The 16,388-nt window shown below is 46.1% G+C and overlaps 1 protein-coding gene across 3 annotated transcripts in view; it reads right to left on the bottom strand.

The window, feature by feature from the left end:
• Positions 1 to 16,388, bottom strand: part of ADGB (androglobin) — a 161,149-nt gene that overhangs the window by 55,695 nt on the left and 89,066 nt on the right. For all 3 annotated transcript variants that reach the window (XM_053291285.1, XM_053291292.1, XM_053291302.1), the window contains one exon: positions 8,363 to 8,465. In XM_053291285.1, the coding sequence (XP_053147260.1) occupies positions 8,363 to 8,465 (103 nt within the window). The remainder of the gene's footprint in view (positions 1 to 8,362; positions 8,466 to 16,388) is intronic.

Below are 16,388 nucleotides of genomic sequence, written 5' to 3'. Positions count from 1 at the left end.
CCTTATTGGAGGATATAAATTGTTCACTCCCTTCAAAAATTTGTTACAGTCTGGGTGGGAGAATACTGTCGACCCATCCCACCCCTTATGCTTCAACAATATAGCAGATAGATGCATCCTTAGAAACACATTTGCAAGACACTAAGCTTCAAAGAGGTCATGTATAGCAGTATTTGTTTCAGAGTGGCCTTCCTAGGAAGGTAACCATGCTTATGTGCATATATTGCAAACCTTTTCCATTTGCAACCGTAATTTTTTCTTGTTGTTGGCCTTCTATTATTACGCAATTTTCTCCTTAAAAGCTGATTCTCCATGCTGTCATCCGCAGCGTCTTTACATCTGGGTGCTGCACCTTTCTGTCGTCCCAAACCAGAAGGTCCAACTGAAGAGGGAAAATGTGGAAACTCCTCTTCGAGAGTTTGAGAAATGGTGCAAACCAAGGCTGCTGTGCCCACCACGGCATCACCAATATGTAGGTTGGGTTGTCCCTCATTATCTGTGCCAGGACATGATTGATTAACAGCTTTGGCAGAAATAGATATAGGAGGCCTTTTCCCCACTGATGTTGAAACGCATCTCCTAGGGATCTCCTGCCGACTCCCTGCACATGAGCAGTATCTCTGACACTTTTTGTTGGCAGCAGTTGCAAACAAGTCCACAGCTGGATGTCCCCACAAGCTGAAAACCCATTGCAGATAGATGCTGTTGCTCTCCCACTCGTGGAGTTGGTAGAGTTGTTTTGAATGACTGAGATCATCTGCCAATATATTGTCCACACCTCTTATGTGTATGGCTAGAGGGTACATTGTGTGGTAGATGCACCATTCCCAAATCTGTATACTCAAGGCACAGATTGAGCAGGACATTGTCCCCCCTTATCGGTTCAGATACGCAATGACCGTCGTGTTATCCTGCTGGAACTGCACCACTCTGTTCCTGAGCAACGGCTCAAAGGCTTTTAGTGTCATAAACACAGCCAAAAGTTCCAAGTAGTCTATGTATAGATAATCCTGTTGTATTGTCCACTGCCTTTACATATGATGCTCAGCACAATGGGCCCACCATCCCAACAGGGACGCATCCATTGTTACCCACTGAGTGGGGGTAAACGGCTGGAATGGAACCCCGTCCAACAGATTGGTCTCACCATCCACCAGTGTAGAGAATGTAGTATTGTCTGTAGGAGTCTCAGCAGACTTTTCTGGTTGTCAACATTGGGGCGGATGTTCCTGAGGTACCACTTCTGCAGAGGTCTCATACACAGACACATGTAATGCACCATGGCATTGCAAGACATCATCAGTCCCATCAACTGCGGTATGCTTTCCGCAGACTGAATTTGGTTCCGTGTTCCAGGTTTGACTTCTTCCAGTTGATGTTGATGCTGAGATCCTGCAACAGCTGTAACACATAATGGATATGTGAATGTAACCTTTCTCTGTTGCCGCTTACCAGAAGCCAGTCTAAATACAGGAAAACCACAATGCCTTCCATCTGTAAATATGCCACTACCACTGCCATGACTTTCATGAATACATGTGGGGCTGTTGATAATCCAAAGGGAAGGACAGTATATTGGAACACTGCATCTCCCACTATCAATCTTGGGTACTTGTGGTGGTTCTCTTGAATGCCCACATGGATGTACACATCCTTCAAATCTAACATTGCTGCCCACTCCTCCTTGCACAAGAGAGGTAGTATCCCTTGCAATGATGTCATTCTGAAATGGTGTGCCCACACAAACCAGTTGAGAACCTAAAGGTCCATGATTGCCCGAATTCCCCCATCCCTCTTTGGGATCTGAAGGTAACGGGAGTAAAATCCAGATAATCTCTCCGTCCACTGCATAGGGGTGATTGCCTGCTTCTCCAGAAGCACAGGCACTTCTTCCAACAACGTAGGAGTTGCTCTGGTGTACTTAAGTCCTAAGAATGGAGGTAAAACGTTGAACTCTATAGCGTATCCAGTCTCGATAATCTAGAGTACCCACTGATCTGATGTTATGTGGTGGAATACTTGATGGAATTGTTCGCAACCACAAAGCAGGTGTTGTGTGCTTTGGCAGTCATCTGTTGTTTGTGCGGTGGACAGTAGAGCAGATCAAAGAGTCAGTTTATGGAAGTCAGTCCTTGGAAGGCTTGTTGCTCTGGCCTTTGTTGTCCGAATCTTTTATTCCTCTGGTACAGTGGGTACTGATGATGGAAATCCTGCCTATCCTGCTCTCTGTAAGTGGGTCGTTGGCTACCAGGATGGAACAAGAAGACATTGCAGAAGTTGATGTGGACACCATGAAAGTTTTGGCCGTGAAATTTGATTTCTTTAATGATTCTATCATGGCATCCGTGCTCTTTAGAGGTCTTTCCTATCAAACACCAGATTTTCTAAATGTTCGTGCATGTCTTGCTGTAGGGATGTAGACCTCAACCATGCGTGGTGGTGTAAAGTCACTGCAGTCACCATGGCTTGTGATTCTGTTTCCGCTAGGCCAGGGCTACTCAACTTCAGCCCTCCTGCAGATGTTGGTCTACAACTCCCATAATCCCTGGTTATTGGCCACTATGGCTGGGAATTATGGGAGTTGTAGTCCAAAAATAGCTAAGCTGAGCAGGCCTGCACTAGGTGCTTGAACACACTAAGTTGCTATCTAGTGACATCAGTAGTCTTCTCAAATATTTCTGCAAACTGATCTTGAAACTCATTAGCCAAGTGTAATCCCGCAGCAAAGTGTCCCATAAGAAATGATTAAACTGAGCTATACAGGCCGCATAGTTGGCAATTTAGACAGCCAAACTTGAAGCTGTATAGATTCTCTCCCCACCCCCCCGCCAAAAAAACCCACATCAATTTCCTTCCCTTCTTTATCAGAAGGCGTTGTATAGAGGCATCCAGCCTTCAATGAAGATGTCCAGTCAATCACCATGTAATTCAGGACAGGATAACAAGGTATGCATTCTCTTCCTCTTGTATCCTATATAATTAATCCCCACAAACGCTTGGCGTAGAGGTCTGTAGCACCTCCCAAGCTGTCTGAGCCACCTTAGTGATCACCGGCAGCATAGGAAGGGTGACCGGGATGCGAGGAGCTGCCATCATATTATAAACACGATATTTTAGATCCATCTCTGGCAGCTTCAAATCCATACCCAAAGCCTCTGCCATTTCTCTTATTAAGGCATGGTAAGTTTTTAATTCTTCCAATGGGGAAGTAGATGTCTTTGGCGGTACATCCAGGGATGGCTCCGAAGGATGGCTTGGCCCATCAGAATTTTTGTGTGTGGACTCGGAAGAATATCCGTGACCATCTCCAGCCAGAGGCAGTGCCACCGAGGCACTGCCCCCCTCCCCTTGGCAATAGTGGTACGACAGATGCAACATTAAGTGGCTGTGCTGGTGGTAACATTAAGTGGCTGTGCTGGTCTGGCAGTTCAGGTTGTGACTGACAGGCAGTTGAGACCACCAGATATGCTGTAGAAGTAGAGGCATTACTTGGCAACACAGTCTATGGAAGTAGTCCGAAGACCCATCTGCTTTTCAGGGACAACCAGTAGAGGACGCTGCATGACACGTTGAGCATTCCACTGTTGGCGACTTCCATGTAAGAAGCACTGTTGCTGGCACCATAGGTCTAGTAAGCATTGGAACAGAACGTGACACCAAAAGCTCTGGGACATGCAATGGCGACATCAACCAGAAAGGCATCGAAGGTGTGGTCGTAGTGATGCATAGCAGGGACAGCAACGGTGTCTTAGGGTGCAACATCGGAACCTCCTCAATATCCTGCTTGATGTTGAGCCGACTGCTTAGGAATCCATAGAAGGTTGATCTCCAAAGAGTGCTATTCGAAGAATCCAACATTGCCAGTAACGAAGAAGCAGTATTTGGGTCCAAGGAGACATTATCTTCCTACTCCGAAGCCAAATCCAGAAAAAAACCCTTATCCAAAATCTGTTCATGCAGGGGAGTTGACAGGGATTGTGCTGGCGTTTGAGCTGGAGATAGCTGAAGCACCCTTCAGGGTGAAACTGCAGCCAGAGATCCCGTCGCTGTTGTAGTCAATGCCAAATGAAGCATCGACATCAATGTCGACAGCAAGTCTGAGGTCATGACAGTGATGGATGTCGATGGCAGCTCTCTAGAAGTCGACCTCGATGTTGAAGGCTCTTGTCTCAATGTTGATTGAGCTGCACTTGATGCCAAAGGCGGGCTATATATTTGTACTGTAGTAGGAGACAGCATACTACACTTCAGTTTTGTTTTGCTACGGTCTTCTTATGGGGTGGAGAATCCCACTCCTCTTTTGAGGAGTGTCTCCACTTGCCTTTATGATGATGAGTTGTTTTCAGGACCTCCTTTGGTCTTTTAAAATCAGGCTCTGAATCCTCAACAGTGGTTTTAGACTGTGGTACTGAAGATCTCTGCATGCTCAATATCAAGCTAGACATCTAACTCAACCGCAACCCCGATGTTGAAAGGTAGCTCGGTCTCAGTGTCGGAGGGAGTAATGCTTCATTGTAAAACACCGTACGAAGGCACAGTGCCCTATACTTCATTCATCATTTGCTTGGAAAATGAACAACAAATTTTACATGCTGCTGTAATGTGTTGTTCTCCCAAGCAGAGTAAACATGAATCGTGGTAGTCCGTAGAAGGTTGCTTAGCATGGCACTCCACATATCTCTTAAAGGTCTTTTCCATCTTCATCTTGACAAAGAACACCCTGGAGTGTCTGCCCCATGGCAGTAAAACTAAGTCTGTTAAACCTAATCCAATCTATTAAACAAAGAATGTTCTCAAAAAAGTCCAAGTTCAGTAAGGGCCCAAAGTATCACCTATCTCTCTCTTTTTCCATTTGAACCAAGATGAACTGAGGAGCCAGCAATGAGGTGCTGACGCTTTGGCAGTCAAATAGAAACAGAAAATGACGCCCACAACTACCAGTTGCAACGGAAGCACAGAGCACATGCAGGGCAGAGTGGGCGTAACGAGGACCTAGTCAATCTACCTGCAAAGTCCCTGTACAGGCGCAGAACCCATTCCTTATGAATGCAATGGATCATGATTCAGATCCTGATGTTCTGGCCTCCTGGCATCCCACAATGCAAAGCTTGGCACACACATTGCACTGGGGGATTCTCCCATCCGACAGATGCTCCATGAGCCCATCTTTGTGTCTCCTCAGGCTGAACTCAGCCTGAGGAGCCACACCATACCTGGCAGCTGGTGCAAGCGCACCCTTAGCATCAGCTAGCAGCTAGGTTTGTTTAGAGGGTTAGGTAGGTGGGGAGTGGAGGGATCCGCAAGGATCCTGCCGCTTCTCGTGACCAGCCTAACCCAGGTTGGCTGGGCTGCCCCAGGCTGGTCATCAGAACAGTCTCAAAGTTATGGCTTGTTTTAAACCCAAGCACTGATGTCTGCCTCATTATTATGCCTGGCAATGCTACAGCAGTATTCTTCACTTTCCTTGTTTTGAACACATTTATATTGAGTGTGACACATAGGGAACCCTCCATTTTTACAAGCAAGCAAGTTCAATTAAAGGTGGGGTGCATTTGGTTACAGGGATAGTTATCTGTGTGGCAGCTCCTACTGAGCTCTAAGAAGTGAGTAAATTTGATGGCCCGTAATGTTAACATTATGAGGGCAAGAGTTCTAATTCCAATCTGAGATACTGTACGGGCCTACAAAATCATAAGCATGGAAACACAATTTGGCTAGGACCTCCATGTTATTTGAAGCTGGTGGCAACAGCAAAAGCTGGGGATTAGAATTACAGCAATGTTTAAGAAGAATGTGGTAACTTGTGCTTCTGAGAATATGGTGACTGCTATTACCTCAGCAGGTAATAACTACAATTAGCACAATTACAGAGAAGGCAGAGAGGCTAGCAGACTGGAAGGAGAAGAGGGTGGCTGCTTTCTGCATGTCTAATGCTGTAAGGTCAACACTTGGAGACTGAGGCCTGAAATTGCAGACAAGCCTGGGATCTCCTTCACTATCCTTTTGGTGGAATACAACCCATTTTGAAGTTCCTTTAAAAAAACTGGTTTGTTTTCACCCTCAGGAACAACCACCTTGTGAGAGAATTAAGGTACAATGTATGTGGGGGGTGGGGGGTGGAGGGGAGTATTAATACATGTGAATAATTTTTTCAGATTGATTTACTAATATTATAATATTTATTTATAAATTAAAAAACCCGTATATGATTTCTTCATTGCCTCTGAATTTCTTTCTGTGGTTTTGCCAGCAGTCTACACAGGTAGTGCACTGGAGCATTTATTTGTTGTTGTGTTTTTAGATTGTGAACTGCCCAAGGACTTACATATGGGGCAGTATAAAAATGTGTGAAATAAATAAAAACTAGCTGACTTGGCACAGAGCATCTGCGCCCCTAGTCCTCCCACAGCGGGCGGCCATTCGCCGGGCTGCCGCTTCTCCTCCCTTAGTGGTTGGCCGTCCCAGTCGCTAATCATCAGCTCGCTGGCAAACTCTCGCAAGAGCTGCTATGCATGGGATTAGCGACAGGTACGTCTAGGAAAATTAAATACATAGATGTGCTAAATAAATAAATGGAAGACCTAGCCAAATTGTGTTTCCATGCTTATGATTTTGCAGGGCAGTACAATATCTCAGACTGGACATCAGATCTCATGCCCTCAAGGCGTGAACATCGTGGGCCATTCAGTCCACTGATCACAGAAGCATCTGCCAACACAGTTCTGGCACTTCCCTCTACAGACAAACACATCTGCCCTGATGTCACTAGCAGACGTGACAACATGTTCTCTGTGTGTCCTGTAATTTTGTGATAAGGGTATTGATCTGAATCATCTCTCTACACATGCTCCAAAATCCTGTTGGAGTGTGTGTAGAGGAAAAATTCAGATGAACACTCCTCTCATGCGATTGATGGATGAGCAGAGAATGCAATGGCACATCCACTGGTGACTTCAGGGCAGGTGCATTCTTGTCACAGCCCCATGTTATTGTATGTGCAGGGCTGAAGCGGTCCTTGGAAGATTGTGCTGGGAGATAACTTTTCCCCTCATTGAAGAGTTGGCAGAGGCTCTCCTGAGCAAGGAGCTTACCACTGTCGGCACTATAGACAAATACTCAGAGATGCAATCACATTCACAAAGGGAACCACTGTCATCTGTGTTTGGCTTGGATGGCCAGAAGACATTAGTATCGTATGTACCCAAGAAGTGTGTGCTGACAGGAACAACCCCCCACCCCGCCCCCCACCAAAGATGTAACAGTTTTGGGAGGCTGGTTTGTAGATGCAATTGACTAGGGGTGTGCACGGAACCAGCTGGTCCAGTTTGGTTCGAGTCTGGACTGGACACAAACCAGATTGGGCCAGTTTGGTCTGGCACCCCCTCAAATCCCGGTTTGCTTTGGGCAGGTTCACAAACTTAAAAAAAATTTTTTTTACTTACCCCCTTCGGGAGAGTTGTTGGAGGCAGCGGGGGAGTTGTGTCTGTAGAGGTTCCCCCTCCCCCACCGGCCTCCCTTTATGCCTCCACTGGCTGTTCAGTCGGCTCTTCAGCCATGCAGAGCCCAATTGTGCAGGCCTGAACGGGCCGAAGAGACAGCTGAATGGCCGGTGGCAGCATAAAGGGAGGCCGGTGCGGGGAGGGGGAACCTCCATGGACCCCTCCCCCTTCCACCTCCAACAAATCCCCAAAGGGGGAAAGTTGAAAAAATCCATGAACCCCCCCAAACAGTTGGGGGTGTTCAGTCTGGGGTCAGACCGAACAGAGGATGGTTGGGTTCGACCCTGAATGGTCGAACTGAACTTGTTTGCACATCCCTACAATTGACTACTAACAGACCTGTAATTATTGCCTTTGGTCAGTCAGTGTGTCCTTTCAGCCAAATTGCTGAGAATTAAGATGTTGAAGGATGGATTCTCATTAGTGTAGGCTTTGAAATATTCATTTTTCTTAGGTAGCAACTCGCATTTTCAGTGAGTTGTGCAATGGCACAGGGTGCTATGCTTGGGGTGGTGGGTCACTGCTGCAATCCCCTGAGGTGAAATATAAAATTATTGTAGGTTTTGTGGTCTGGAAAACTTGTGGGGCATCCAGTGTAACCAACAGGGCTACTCAGGAATAGGAAGTCCTATTTGTGAGTAAAAAATCATGATTCAGAAGGAGTGTTAAATATAAGCAAGATTTCTGTCAAAACCCAAGGTTAAATGTAAAAAAATGTGTGTCAACATGTAGAAGGAGAATACTGGCAAACACAGAAGGAATACTGCAACTCTAATTGAGCTACCTCTACCTTTGAGCACCTGTTGGGAGAAATCCAAGAGAATCAATATTAACATTCTCTTTCTACTTTTTTCTGATCTTACCTCCTGAATCTCCCCAGTGTACTAATGCAGAAAAGCTAACCAGGATATCAGTAGGCTTCAAACTGTCCACACATAAATAATATAAGACACAATCATCTGTCATCTGTAAAGAGAAAAGGACATTCATGTTTAATTTCTAATGTTGCAGAAACTAATCTTTGACAGCATTTGAGTAATATTTTAAATATGTTGGTTGTTTAAAAGGAGAGCTGGTCTTGTGGTAGCAAGCATGACTTGTCCCCTTAGTTAAGCAGGGTCTGCCCTGGTTGCATACAAATGGGAGACTAGAAGTGTGAGCACTGTAAAATATTCCCCTCAGGGGATGGAGCTGCTCTGGGAAGAGCAGGAGGTTTCAAGTTCCCTCCCTGGCTTCTGCAGGATAGGGCTGAGAGAGATTCCTGCCTGCATCCTTGGAGGAGCTGCTGCCAGTCTGTGAAGACAATACTGAGCTGGACATACCAAAGGTCTGACTCAGTATTTGGCAGCTTCCTATGTTCCTATGTTCAAAGTATGGTATAAAAAGAACAATTAAGGGAGTCTCTTTTACCAAAGCCTTGTGTCTTGCTTTCCTATAGTGACCAGGTTCTGTTTTAATCTATTGACAAACAAGTTAAGCTTCTCCTATGAAGCACTTTACATATGCTTCCCTAAGATACTGGTTTTAATTAGATTTATATATTGATTGACTGATTCATTGCATTTCTATATCGCCCTATATAAAATCTCAGGGCAGTTTACAATCCAATCAAACTCAAACCTAAAAATCATATAAACAGATTGAAATTACCATAAATAAAACTTTAAAATACCTTTAAAATATTATAAAATAAAGCCTGATGAAGCAGGTGTGTTTTCAAAAGCCGTTTAAAAGCAACCAGAGAAGGGAAGGTACTGATTTCATTTAGGAATGTGTTCCAGAGCCTCAGGGCTAGGGATGTGAAAATCAATTCAAATTTCAATAGATTCAACTCAAATCTAGGTGATTCAAGTGAATCGAATCTGAATTGAACCACCCCTTAAGAGGGCAATTTGATTTGAATTCAAATTGAATTTTTGAAATTCAATTCAAATTTGATTCAAGAGCCATTTGGCACCTTTAAAAACCATTCAGGCCATCTGATTGGTTTAAAAATGTGTCAAAACAGGGTCAAATTGATTTAAATTTGATTCAAATTCAAATCAAAATTTTGGACCAGATTTGAGTTTGATTCAAATTCGAAATGATTTTTCAGAATTCGATTTGAATTTGAAACGAATAAAAAAATTCATTTTGTGCATACCCCTGTTAACTTAGCAAAGAGGCACCTTTTAACATGGTGATTCTCTTTATATAGCAGGTGGGGGAGTAATTGGCCCTATCCACCCTCAGCACAGTACCTCCAGTGACTGTTGCTGGTGTCTATCTTATGTTTCTTTTTAGATTGTGAGCCCTTTGGGGACAGGGATCCATCTTATTTATATGTTATTTCTCTGTGTAAACTGCCCTGAGCCATTTTTGGAAGGGTGGTATAGAAATTGAATGAATGAATGAATGAATAAATAAATCTCTACTCAGGGCAACCCTAGAGAAGGCCCATTTTGTCACCACCAACTGGACTTCCCCTGATGATCCTAACAGGTGGTGGGGTTCATGTAGAAGAAGGTACTCTCTTAAATAGATGTAAGTATTAAAAAGGGGAAGATGCTAGCAAGACTAGTTAACAAGTAATAGCTTTACAAAATATAATTTCCTGTTATATTGTTGACAATGGCTGCTCTTAGCTCTTAGAAGTATTTATTTATTTATTTTTACATTTATATCTCGCTCTTCCTCCAAGAAGCCCAGAGCGGTGTACTACATACTTGAGTTTCTCCTCACAACAACCCTGTGAAGTAGGTTAGGCTGAGAAAGAAGTAACTGGCCCAGAGTCACCCAGCTAGTATCATGGCTGAATGGGGATTTGAACCCGGGTCTCCCCCGCCCTAGTCCAGCGTATAACACTTGATTGATTCATTCATTCAATACACTGCCCTTCCTAAAGTGGCTCAGGGTGGTTTACATTAAAATAAAAAACTAATAATAAAACAATTAAAAACAGAAAACATTTAATCCAGATTAAATTGAAATTAAAACTAGATATCATTAAAAACCAGGCTAAAAAGATGGGCCTTTAAGGCTCTCCTGATAGCCTCCAAGGAAGATCGTCCTCTTATATCCACAGGGAGCATGTTCCACAACCCAGGGGTGACAACTAAGAAGGCCCAATCCCAGATCAATGCCAGATGAACTGGTGGCACCTGAAGACGGACCCCTCCTGATGATCTTAATGAGCGGAGGCAGGATCTTGATGAGAAAGGTGCTCCCTCAGGTAACTCAAACCTAAGCCAATCTGGATTTTAAAGGAAATAACCAGCACTTTGTACTTTGCCCAAAAACATATCGGCAACCAATGCAACTGTTTAAGAACAGGCACAATGTGTGCTTAACATCATAAAGTTTTGTTTACTTTAAATCAAAATTCTACGAACATAAGAAACTGCTTTATATGGTGTCAAACCATTGGTCCATTTAGCTTAGCACTGTCTACACTGACTGGCAACAATGAACCAAAGTTTTCAGAAAAACAGGTTGCTCACCTGTAACAGATGATCTAGTAGTGATTCCACTACATTCATAAAAATGGGTTCTGCACCTGCGCAGACCAACTTCGGGTAGCCATTGCTAGCTCCTCGCGATGCCTTTAACCGCCCCTGTGCGAGCATGCAGTACCTCATATCGGTGGTTAGGCATCTCTCTCTTCAGTTTCTGGATGAGCGACATAACCAGCATCACCTTTGTTAACCGTAGGTAGTGATCATGTAGCATGCAGCCTGCAGCGGGTCCGGATGGGCGGATTTTATGAATGTCGTGGAATCACTACCAGATCATCTGTTACAGGTGAGCAACCTGTTTATCTGGATAGTTATTCCAATGACACTCATAGAAATGGGTGAGTAACGAGCTGCTACCCTGGAGGTGGGTGCTGCATGCCACTGCAACACCCTCTTCAACACCTCTCTGCCAAAAGTTGCCTCCACTGCAGACCACAGGTCTAAGGCATAATGTTTCACAAAAGTGTGATCTGTAGCCCACAACGCTGCCGAGCAGATGTCCGTCATTCGAAGACCAGCCAAATGGGCTGCCGAAGTCGAGTAGGCCCGTGTCGAGTGTGCCGTAAGAGACTTTGGAGCAGTCTTCCCTTGACAGCTATACGCCAATCTAATGGCCTCCACTAGCCAGGCGGACAATTTCTGCCTGGAAGGCTGTGTGCCCCTGTGGCAGCCCTTGTTCGCTAGAAATAGGCAGCAAGTCTTCCTAAAAGGTTGTGTCCTCTTCAAGTAGAAGAGGAGAGCCCTCCTGACATCCAAGGTATGCATCGTCTCCTCTAATGCAGACGACGGATTCCTGAAGAAAGTTGGCAAAACAATGTCACAGTTAACGTGGAAGTTGGTCATAATCATAGGCTGGAAATCCGGGTCCAAGTGCATCACCACCTTCTATCCGAAGAGCCAATAACTCACTCACCCGCTTTGTGGAGGTGATGGCAACCAAAAACAGGGTCTTTAAAGTTACCAGTTTCATGGTAGTGGTAGCCATTGGTTCAAATGGTGGTTGCATCATAGCAGATAGAACTAGTGACAAACTCCACTTCTCAATAGGCACCCTGAAGGGGGGATACAAATTATTAATTCCCTTCAAGAAGTCTTTCATCCGAGGATGAGTGAACACCGACTTTCCATCCCAGCCCTGGTGGCAAGAGGAGAGTGCTACCATGTGAACTTTAATAGAAACATTTGCCAAGCCCTGAGATTTCAAGGACGTGAGGTACAAGAGGACTTCACGCAGGGTGGCATCTCGTGGCTGAAATCCCTTGTCCTTCGCATACGCCACGAATCTCTTCCACTTTGCCACATAATTCTTTCTTGTGGATTTCTTTCTGTTGTTTAGTAGAATGTGTTTCAGAAGCCTACTCTCCATGCAGTCAGCTTGAGAGTGGATAGGCTCGGATGCAGGAGTTCTCCCCCTGCCTGACTTATGTGATCTGGCCTCTGTTGCAGTCTCTTGTAGTGGATGCCCGCTAGACTCCGTAGTCTCGGAAACCAGGGTTGCCGCGGCCACCACGGAGCAATGACTATTGCCCTGGTCTTGTCCTGTAGCAATTTGGCCACCACTCTGTTCAGGAGGGGGTATGGTGGGTACAAATAAAAGACACTCTGCGTCCATTGGAACTGGAACACATCTTCCTTTGAACATTCTCTGAGACCTATCCTTGAGCAGAACTGTGCACACTTTTTGTTTTCGGACGTAGCAAAAAGGTCCACTAACGGAGTGGTCCATTACTGGAAAAGCTCACCCACCAGAAGAGGGTTTAGCTCCCATTCGTGTTGATACAGAGTCTTGTCCTGAAATAGTGTCTTGTTCCTGCTCAACGCACCTGCTAGGATGTTGTCCTGGCCCTTTATATGGATGGCCTGAAGGTGGACCCTCCTGGCAATGCACCAATTCTACACTTGAAGGCTTAAGTGGCAAAGAGGCACAGACACCGTACCGGCCTGGTTGTTTATATAAGCCACTGCCACAGTACTGCCCATTTGTAAAAGTAGCGTCTTGCCATGTAACGTCTTGGAATTCCTGCAGTGCCTTGAACACAGCCAGAAGTTCCAGAAAGTTGATATGTAGGATGCGCTCGTGGCGACTCCAGCGACCCGATCTGCGCTGTCCGCACAAGTGCACGCCCCAACCTAGCTGAGAGGCATCCGTTGTGAGCATCATTGAAGGAGACGGGGTACGGAAGGGTACACCTGCCATCATAGTTGTTGCTCTTGTCCACCATTGCAAAGATGCAAACACCCTCTCTGGGATCAATAGCTGCTTGTTCTGTGAGTCTAAATTTGGGCTGAACCAATGAAGAAACCATGACTGTAGCTTCCGCGTACGGAGTTTCGCATACAAGACTGTCGTTGTGCAGGAAGCCATCAAGCCCAGCAGCACCTGGATGACCCTGGCCTTTTGCAGTGGCTGTACAGGAAACTGGTGGACTAGAGCACGGATGCAATGGAATCTTTCCAAGGGCAAAAATGCCCTCTGCACGGCCATGTCTAATATCGCCCCGATGTAAGGCAGCCATTTGGCAGGTATTAGGTATGCCTTTTTCTGGTTGATACGTATCCCCAGCTGCTCCAGAAGGGATAACACTGTTGTCACATGAGACAGTAGTTCTTCTTTCGTCTTTGTCGTCAGAAGCCAGTCGTCTAAATAGGGAAAGATAGAAATTCCTCTAACCCTAAGAGAAGCAATAACCACCGCCATACATTTAGTAAATACTCGTGGTGCAGTCACCAACCCAAAGGGAAGCACATTGTACTCATAGACTTGAGATCCCAGTGTAAAATGCAAGAACCTTCTGTGGTTTACTTGTATGCCGATGTGGAAGTAGGCATCCTTTAAATCCAACGTTGCAATCCAACCCTCACCTTGAAGGAGAGGGAGGATCGCTTGCAACGTAATCATACATAACTTCCTAACACCAACATACTGGTTGAGATCTCTGAGGTCCATAATGGGGCGTACGCCACCATCCTTCTTGGGGACTTGGAAATATCTAAAGTAAAAAACCCCGTGGCACCTTGCCCATGGGACTGGGGAAATCGCTCCCTTCTCTAACAAGGAGTTGACTTCCTCTCTGAGAATATCATTTTCCGGTGTATACTTGACGCCCATGAACTCTGGCAGATAATGGAATTCAATAGCATAACCCGTCTGGATTATGCGTAAGACCCAACGATCTGATGTTATGTTGCGCCATGCAAAGGCATGATTTGCCAGATGGATGGTATTGCTGGCTATGTGTAAGGCGATGTTGGGCCTTGGCATATGCAAGGCAATGTCAAGCCTCGCCATGACCGTTGTCTGGGTTGGTGTTTCAGTTGGTTTTTCCAACGGGTCACTCATGGGAGCTGTGGACCCTAAATTACGCTGGGATCACAAATGTTGTTTATTTTGGGAGCTGGATTTACTCTTATTCTGATGATCAGGGCTATTTTTGTTTGAGTAGCCTTTCTTGTTCCAACGATTCCATGACTTCCGGAAGCCCCTCCGATCCCTTCGCTGAAAGTTCTGCTGACATTTGTAATAAGGTTGGTACCTGTTTGAATTGCACCTCTGAGTTTGGTTCATAAAGGTCCTTGCAGTGTTCTTCGACTTCCTCCATTGTTCCATGGTCTCATCTGTGGCCTCCTCAAAAAGACCCTTGCCATCAAAGGCCAGTGATTCTATTCGATCAGGCATGTCCTGTTGCAGGGACATCGAACGGAGCCAAGCATGTCTTCTTAGCATAATGGCCAACGTAAGTATTCTAGACTCAGACTCCGCCCGGTGTTTCGCATTGGCCAATTGCTGGCGTGTGGTAGTTGTGGTCTGCAAGAAAGTGGCCTCGAACTTCTGTTTGAATTCTTCCGGAGAGAGGATGGCCATTTCTTCATAAAATGTCTCCCATAAGCAATGAGTGTATTTGGCCAAACAGGCCACATAGTTGGTGATCTTAACCGAGAGGCAAGCAGTGGAGTACATGCGCCACCCTAGGGATGGGCCCGGACCAGTCTGGAGGCCATTGAAAAGGCCTCCGGACTGGTCCGGACCTGGGTGGTTCAGTTCCGGGTGGGGGGTAGCTTTAAGAGCGGCGGGAGGGTTTACTTACCCCTCCCGCTGCTTTCCCGCTCTGGCGCCATAATCTTACGAGTAATTGGGGCGGCAGGATACCTCCCTGCCGCCCCTTCCCCGATGTTGCTTGAAAAACCTCCCAGCAGTCCTTTGCGTGCGCGCACACACATCACAGAGATGTGAAGCGCGCACTCATCTCTGTGACATGTGCGCATGCACGCGCAAAGGACTGCTGGGAGGTTTTTCAAGCAACATCGGGGAAGGGGCGGCAGGGAGGCATCCTGCCGCCCCAATTACTCGTAAGATTACAGCGCCAGAGGGAGAAAGCGGCGGGAGGGGTAAGTAAACCCTCCCACCGCTCTTAAAGCTACCCCCCACCCCAGTGCCAGACTGCAGTTGGCGGTTCCGTGCACACCCCTACGCCACCCCAAGATGTCTAACTTCCACCCCTCTTTATCTGCTGGCGTAGTATGACGTCTCCCTGACTTAGAGGTGGAAGCGCAGCCTATGACTAAGGAATTAGGCGCTGGGTGTTTATGTAAATAAACATTGTCTGCCTCCTGAATTCGGTGCAGAGCCTCTAGCTTCTTTGATGTAGGTGTAGGTGTCCGCAAAATGTCCCAAGCAGACTGAGCTGCATTCATAATGACCAGCAGCATTGGAAGAGAAACTGGTTGTAGACCCGGCATCCTCTTCATAAAGTTATAGATGGGGTCATCCAGATCTGTGGTTTTCGGGCGTAGTTCAAGGCCAAGAACTGCTGCCATCTCAGTCACCTGCTGATGGTATGTCTTCAGCTGTTCATTTGGTGAGACCGACATCGGAGGAGGAACATATGTCAGCAGCTCAGGTAAGGAAGGGTCCGGTAACAAGGGTTCCGAGCCACCCCCAGTGGAATCTGACTCGTCACTTTCATCTCCAGAGGAGTCAGGAGCAGGTGGGTACGCCCTTGGAGGAAGAGCCGCTGGGGCGTCTGACCACCCCCCCTCGTAGTAACCACTGTAGAATGATTTGGTGCACTAGTCTGCACTGTCATCTGCACAGACACATTTCTGGCTCTGCAAGGCAAAGCCACCTGTACCACTACAGTTCTAGCCAGCTGTGGTTGTGTTTGAGAGTCACGTGTTTGTGTTTGAGGCTCTCTCACTGGTGTGACTTGGGTGCCTGTATTAGTGAGCTGTTGTTTCTGCAACTTCCATTGGTTAAATAAGGTGTATTTCTCGGGCGATAGGGCTGTTGACTCCCATCCTCCACTGGGAAGTAATCCCCCAACATCTGGGGTTTTAGAGACGCTCGGCAGGGCATCCTCTAGTAGGTCATCATCTTCCACATCTAGACCCGGGTGCA

This window comes from Hemicordylus capensis, chromosome 1, assembly GCF_027244095.1.
Source record: "Hemicordylus capensis ecotype Gifberg chromosome 1, rHemCap1.1.pri, whole genome shotgun sequence".
In the NCBI taxonomy this organism is placed as follows: Eukaryota; Metazoa; Chordata; class Lepidosauria; order Squamata; family Cordylidae; genus Hemicordylus; species Hemicordylus capensis.
This window is presented reverse-complemented; position numbering and strand designations above follow the sequence as displayed.